The sequence below is a fragment of the Otolemur garnettii genome, unplaced genomic scaffold (genome assembly GCF_000181295.1).
Source record: "Otolemur garnettii isolate 467f Iridium unplaced genomic scaffold, OtoGar3 scaffold00145, whole genome shotgun sequence".
NCBI classification, from domain to species: Eukaryota; Metazoa; Chordata; class Mammalia; order Primates; family Galagidae; genus Otolemur; species Otolemur garnettii.
The window spans coordinates 2,174,123-2,181,120 of NW_003852540.1; the positions used below are offsets into that span (position 1 = coordinate 2,174,123).

General features: G+C 53.3%; 1 protein-coding gene across 1 annotated transcript in view; it reads left to right on the forward strand.

Annotated features, from left to right (window-relative positions):
- The window catches only part of P2RX5 (purinergic receptor P2X 5), an 11,590-nt gene extending 5,629 nt beyond the window's left edge, over positions 1–5,961 (forward strand). The window contains exons 5-11 of the mRNA XM_023518704.1: positions 287–367; positions 653–791; positions 1,299–1,432; positions 1,894–1,987; positions 2,107–2,172; positions 4,978–5,060; positions 5,802–5,961. Of these exons, the coding sequence (XP_023374472.1) occupies positions 287–367; positions 653–791; positions 1,299–1,432; positions 1,894–1,987; positions 2,107–2,172; positions 4,978–5,060; positions 5,802–5,961 (757 nt within the window). The remainder of the gene's footprint in view (positions 1–286; positions 368–652; positions 792–1,298; positions 1,433–1,893; positions 1,988–2,106; positions 2,173–4,977; positions 5,061–5,801) is intronic.
- The last annotated feature ends 1,037 nt before the right edge of the window (positions 5,962–6,998 follow it).

The window sequence follows — 6,998 nt, forward strand, 5'->3', positions numbered from 1 at the left end:
GAGATAAAATCCAAGCCAGTGTGAGTGGCTGCAGCCTCATATCCCTGAGGCATTTTCTAGTCCTGGGCAGTGAATGCTAGCGGGAGGGCAGAAACAGCCCACTCTAGAGCCTCATTGTGAGGGAGAAGTCAGCATGTCCCAGAGAGGCCTGAGGAGCAGATTAGCTGTCTTTGGCAAAGATGCCAAGGGACCCAGGGAGCAGGCCTAGGCTCTCTCACAGGCCTTGGGGAGGCTAAGGAGGGGCAGGCAGGGCCTCTTGGACAGGCTGCTCTGGGTTGGTTTTCAGGGAGCCATTCCTAAAGAAGGCTGAAGACTTCACCATTTACATAAAGAACTTCGTTCGGTTCCCCAAATTCAACTTCTCCAGGTATGTGGGGCTTGGCCACTAGGGACTGGGTGGGGGGGTCCTTGGTTCGTGATTGGGGCCCCTGAGGATCTGGGCTTGCCCTCCTTCTTCTGTGCACGCCCATGTGTGCTTGTGCATGAAGGGGTGGGTGACACCGGGGCATCCCTTTCCTTGCTGAGGCCTGGAGCAGGATGTCAGCTGAGGAAAGTGGTTAGGACTTGGGTTGGGTGAGGGACCCAGTGGCTCTGAGGTCAGGCCCAGCAAGGCTCACCCTCATCTCCCTGGCTGTGCATGGCCTCTACCCAGGAACAATGTGATGAACATCAAGAAAAAATCTTTCCTGAAATCCTGTCGCTTTGACCCCAAGAACCCCTATTGTCCCATCTTCCACCTGGGGTCCATAATCCGCTGGGCGGGGAGCACCTTCCACGAGATCGCCCTGGAGGTTGGTGCTGCAGCTCAGGGAGCCCTCACTAGGGCTGGGGGCTGTGGAGCTGGGCTGTGTAACAAGGAGGGGGGTGTGTGGAGGCGGACTGCGGGCCAGGGACCCTGCAAAGTCACCTACCCCAGGGACTCAACAGTTTTCAGAATTGGCTGTGGCACACAGCTGGGCTGCAGCAGGGCTTGGGACCACAGGCATCAGTGAGGGGCAGATGAAGTATCAGTGGGACTTGGGCCAGAAAGACCCCCATGGGCATATCCTGGCCCCTATGTGAAGTGCCTGTCATAAAAGGTGCTTGCTCTGAGTAGTTCTCTTCTCTCCTGGGGCTTAGGCGATTCTCACAGACACTTGATGGATAGAGTTAGAACCTTCTGGAAGAGTGGTCCAGCGGGGCTGACCTCTTGCCTGAGCACTTCCCTGACTTGTCTAGCTCTTGTAAAGAGTTGAGCTGTGACTTCTGTCCATTTCTAGGAAGTTCTATGTGCTGACCCTTGTCTCTTTCTTTTCAAGGGTGGTGTGATAGGAATTCACATTGAATGGAACTGTGATCTTGATAAAGCTGCCTCTGAATGCAAGCCTCACTATTCTTTTAGCCGTCTGGACAACAAACTCTCAAAGTCTGTCTCCTCTGGGTTTAACTTCAGGTAACTGTGTGTCCCCCTGACCACATGGCATGACCATCCCTGGGTGCCAGCTCTATGACACTCCTTCCTGGGGTGGGCGTTGGAGCAGGAGGTGCAGGGACAGAGGCTGACAGGAGGAGTGGATCCAGTGGAGTGGCTCACGACAGCAGGCAGGAACATCTCCTCTTGCCCTGCTTGTGCCATAAAGCTAAGGCTGGGCTTTTCTGCTGGGTCACTTCCAGCAGTGCCTGGGTGGCCCAGGAGTTGGGCTGGAGTACAGTGGGAAGACCCTGGCCCCGTGGGGAATGTGGGGTACAGATATCAAAGAATGAGTCTCTGCACTTGGCTCAGCAGAAGGGCTTGTAGCCCTGTCCAAGTGTCAGGGTCCTGGGAGTGTTTGCAGGTCCTCAAAACAGCCAAGTCTGTGCTGCCAAGGAGGGAAGGCCAGCAGGCTGAGGCTTCCCTGGGTCTGTCTCCCCTAGGTTTGCCAGATACTACCGAGACAAGGATGGGGTGGAATTCCGTACACTTATGAAAGCCTATGGGATCCGCTTTGATGTGATAGTTAATGGCAAGGTGTGTGGGCTGGTTCCCCTATTCTGAGGCTGGGCAGTGTGGGAGGGGGGTGTTGGGCGGGTCCCTGGGACATCACTGTCCACCCTGCCTGGCTCACCCACCTGGTCTCTGCCTTTCAGGCAGGGAAGTTCAACATCATCCCCACCGTCATCAACGTGGGCTCTGGGCTGGCACTCATGGGTGTTGTGAGTACCTCTCTCCTCCCTCCCTGCTTCCTGCTCTGATCTGGCAGCCCCACTGGTGGGGAGAGGGGGTGACTGCCCAGGAGGAATATGTCCTGAGGCCCAGAAGGAGTGAGACCAGCAAGATCAGAATGGATAGGGGTAAAGAGGGCTTTCTGGGATTTCATGCCCTGCCAGCTGCCCCCAGGGGGCAGTGATGGCCTGAGTTTCTCTTTCCAGAGCTAGAGAGGCACCTGCCTGCAGCTCTGGAACCCTGGGTGAGTCTGGGTCAGTCCCCAGCTCAGCTGTGGGCTGGGTCCCGGCTTAGCCCCTGAGCTTCTAATGTCTCCATCTCCACTTCTGCTGGAAGAGGGCAGGATCCAGCTACACACGGGGTTCCCTACAGGGTTTTGACATTTGGGGCCGGATAATTCTTGGTTGTCTTAAACACATTCTTTGGTGTGCTTAAACATCTTACAATACACAGGACAGTCCCCTGTGCATTCTAAGATGTTCAGGAACATCCCTGACCTCTACCTACTGAAGCCAGGAACCCCAGCCCTGCAGTTATAATGACTTGAGAATGTCCCCTGGGGAGCAAACTCTGCCTGGCGTAGAACCAGGCTGAGAGTATGGAAGGCAGGGAGAGCAGCCTAGTCTTTCCCTAGAGGTGGTCCTAGGTGGGGCTGGAGGGGCTACACAAGAGGAAGTAGTGGTTGAGAACAGGGCAAAGTTTCTTCTTCTTCTTTTTATTCAATTTTCTTTTTCAAGGCAGAGTCTCATTCTGTTGCCCTGGGTAGAGTGCCATGGCCTCATCATAGCTCACAACAACCTCAAACTCTTGGGCTCAAATAATCCTCTTGCTTCATCCTCCTGAATAGCTGGGACTACAGGTTCCCCTCATGATATCTTGCTAGTTTTTCTATTTTTAGTAGAGACAGGGTCTGATTCTTGAACTCCTGAGCTCAAGCAATCCACCTGCTTCAGCCTCCCAGAGTGTTAGGACTATAGCTGTGAGCTATAGTGCCCAGCCCAAGGTATCTTCTGAATCTCTGGAGTGGCCCTTTGTACTTCCAGAAGTTTTAAAAAGTTTTTAAAGAGACATCTCAGTGGGTGTCTCTTACCTATCCCAACAAGTCCCTTTCTAAGGTTTCTGGTGGCTTCTCCCCCATTCCTCTGTGTGTGCAGCCCAAACAACCCCATTGGAGGATCTTTCAGGCCCTAGGACTGATGTTTTATGAGGCCAGGAAAATTATGTCCTATCACAGGACTCAGAGGCCTTGTTGAGAGGTGGTTGGTGGAAGTGAGCCCCAAATGGCTTCCTCCTGACCCAGTCATTGTCAGGGACCCTGGATGTTTGCATATGTGACTGTCTTAGAGAGGGGCTGCCTTCAGGCATCATGTGTTTGTGATGTGCGTAAAATCAAAACACAGGCCATCTGAGGGATAGGTCCATGAGAGGAGGGTAATGGTGTAGGGAACAGGGTGATAGGGGCTGAAGTGGAAGCTGTTCTCTGTGGAACAAGGAATTGACAAATAATGTTTTTGGCATCGGGGGAAAAATGGTGTGCAGCACCAAGGGTCAGAGGTTCAGGGCCACCTCTTAGCCCACCCACCATGCCCTCCCCACCTCCATCTCCCTTCTCAGTGGTTCAGGGTCCCCACCCCTGGGTTGTGGGTGGCATTGCCCTCTGGTGGAAGAGATGGGCATTTACACAACCTGCTTTGGTCAAGGAGTGAGCGGTCAGGTGCGACTGGGTCCCAGCTGGGGTGGCTCAGGCCTAATCACTGTCTTCCCTTGACTACTGCTATAGCATCTTCATTGGTCAGGTCCAGAGCCCTTCCAATTCTTCTCACACTGACCACCAGAGGGATATTTTTGTGTCTCAACTCTGATGAAAGGTAGCATCTTTCTCTTACCTAAAGGATTAGGACCAAGGCCTTGAATGCTTTTTTTTGAGACATAGTCTCACTCTGACACCCAGGCTAGAGTGCGATGGCATCATAGCTCACAGCAACCCCTAACGCTTGGGTTCAAGTGATCCTCTTATTTCAGCCTCCCAAATAGCAGGGACTACCACTACGCCTGGCTAATTTTTCTATTTTTAGTAGAGACAGGGTTTTACTCTTGTTCAGGCTGGTCTCAAACTCCTGAGCTCAAGCAGTCCCTGTGCCTTGGCCTGCCAAAGTCTAGGATTACAGGTGTGAGCCACTGCACCTGGCCAGAAACTTTCTAAGATGCTTTTTAGACTGGTCCCAGCCGCCTCTCCAGAAGGGTCTCTCATTCTTCCCTCACAGGCCCTGTGACATTTCCCAGGCGTGACAAGTTTGTTCCTCCCTCTGCAGCGTCCTTCCCAGGCTTTCCTTGCCTTGTATAAATTCCTATTCAGTCCTCAAGAATCAGTCCATTTGTCCCTCCCAGACTGAGTAAAATACTATCTTCTCTCTGCTCCTGTTCCCCTCCTCTTCATAGGATATGTCACAGGGTCATAATTTACATGCCTGTCCCCTGCACCAGAGCAGGGGGTCCCCAAGGGTCTTCCTTGTTTGTGTTCTCTGTGCACCCCAGTGCAGCCCTGGGCGTGTGGTATGTGCTGGGATGGTCTGTTGGCTCAGTGGTGCTCCTGTCTAACTTTGGCTCTATCGGGGACCAGGTCTGTGGCTTTGGACAGGGTGCCCCTTTCTGAGCCCTGTTCCCCATCTGTTAAATAGGGAGGGTGCTGCCTCCCTCATAGGCTTTTGCAGGATCAAATGATGTGGATTGTGTCAGGTAGCCAGAGCTCCCTGGAGGTCTAGGATTCTGAGTCAGGGACCCCAACTCTTTTGCAGGCGGCTTTCATCTGTGACCTGGTACTCATCTACTTACTCAAAAAGAGTGGGTTTTACCGTAACAAGAAGTACGAGGAAGTGAGGTCAGTCATGCTTCCTCCCCAGTGGCCCAAGGGGAGCCCCTCCCTGGCTGAGACCCTTTACCCTGATTTGATATTGGTGCTTGGAGTACAGGGCAGGGGCTGAAGGGCTGGGAGGTAGAATATGCTAGTAAATGCTCTGCAGAACTGAACTGAGCCTTGGAACAGCTGGTAGAAGGAGAGGCTGCCGCAGCTGTGGCATGAAAGACCTGTGCACAGGCTCTGCCATCGTCTCTCAGTGTGGATTTGGACAAGTCTCAGACCTTCTCAGGCCTTGATCTCTCTGTCTAGTGAAAGCTGAGTGGTAAAGGAAGAGGAAACAGATTTTTCCCACTAGGGCCCTTTTCCCAGGGTTTGTTGGGTGGGCACATCTTCACTGTAGCAGAACATAGCATGAGTGGGCAGCCCTAGTGTGTGGGGGTGGGCAGAAAGGGAGGGCTCTGGCTTTCTGGAGGAATGTGGTCAGGATGGGGAATGGGTAGACCATCTTATTGAAGTAGGAAAAAAAAAAAGACCAGAGAATTGGGACAGGCTCCTTGGCCCTCCTTCAGCACCCTCCACCAACCTGGAGAAGCTGGTGCAGGGCCTGCCTGTGTTATTTAACTTGACTGAACCCCAGCTCGGGGTTTGAGGGGCCCCTGAACCCTGACCCTGGCCACAGCCCTGGTCCAGGCTGAGCTGGTGGAGGAACCAGGGTAGCACCCTCCAAGGCCATCTCAGGCTAACAGATTATGTCCTGCCTAGGGGCCATGAGGACAATATCCCGGAGCTGGGGTTGTCAGAGCATTCTGAGTTGGGGGAAGGGCTTCCAGACCAGCCGGATGAGCCTGAGGCACTGCACAGGAACAGCAGCCTGAAAGGGAACCACTGTATGTGCCCACAGCTCCTTGAGCCCAGCAGGTGAGGGTTTGCTGCAGAGAAGGGCCCCTGGTCAGGCACCTCATGCCCTGAAGCTGTAGTGGGCTGTTCTGCACTGGAGTGACCCAGCCAATCAGGACATTCAGGACCTTTGGAGAGTCCATCCAAGCTAGCCTCTGCTGGGAGGAGATCTCGTGGTGCTTTAGCTCCTGTCACCTCCATCAGCTCCGGGCCTGGCATAACCATCTGCACTCGCTGTGCTGTCCCCATGCCCCAGTGACAGTGCTCCTCTCATATGCATAGCACATACCCCCTACCTGGCATGTCTCTGAGCTCTTTGTACCTATGAACTTATTTAAGGGTCCTGATGAGGTGGGCACTGAGCACAGCAAGGGTAAAGAGTGTGCTCAAGTCACACAGCTCATAAATGGAAGAGCAGGGATTTGAACCTGGACCATGTATCTTTAGGAATTTCTTCTCCATTGAGTTCTTTTGCCCTATCAATCCCCCTCCAGGTCCCCTTCTCCCCCCGCCGTCAGATTACTTTGCTCTAACCCCCTTTTCTGAGGCTAGCCTCAGGAGGGTGGTGGCTATGCTGCCAGATGGCCCTCGGCTGCCCTTCCCTGGACTGTGGCTTTTTCTACAGATGTGAGCTCTGGCTGAGTCGGGAGGCTTCTCTTCAGGCCTGCTCTGCTTTGGCCTTGGTGCATGCCTTTGGGCAAGTGCCTGGCCCTTTCTGGACTTTGTTTTCCCCCTTCCCAGTGGCAAGGGCACCGGCCCCATATACCAGAGGTGGTAGGTTCAAACCCGCCCTGACACAGGGCTCCCAACTGCCCAGTCAGGCTAGGGTCACTTTTTGCACACCTGTAGTCCTAGCATAAAGTGACCAGATGTCCCGCTTTTGGGAGGACAGTCCCAATTTTTAACAATTTGTCCCGCATCCTGTGGCGTTTTAAAGAAGTCTTGATTTTTGGAAAGAATGCATGCACGGGCAGGAGAACAGGAAGGGAATATATGATTTTCGGCTGCCATGTGGCTATTTCGCCAGGATATGAGTTTTATATTATTTTTGTTAATTTTATA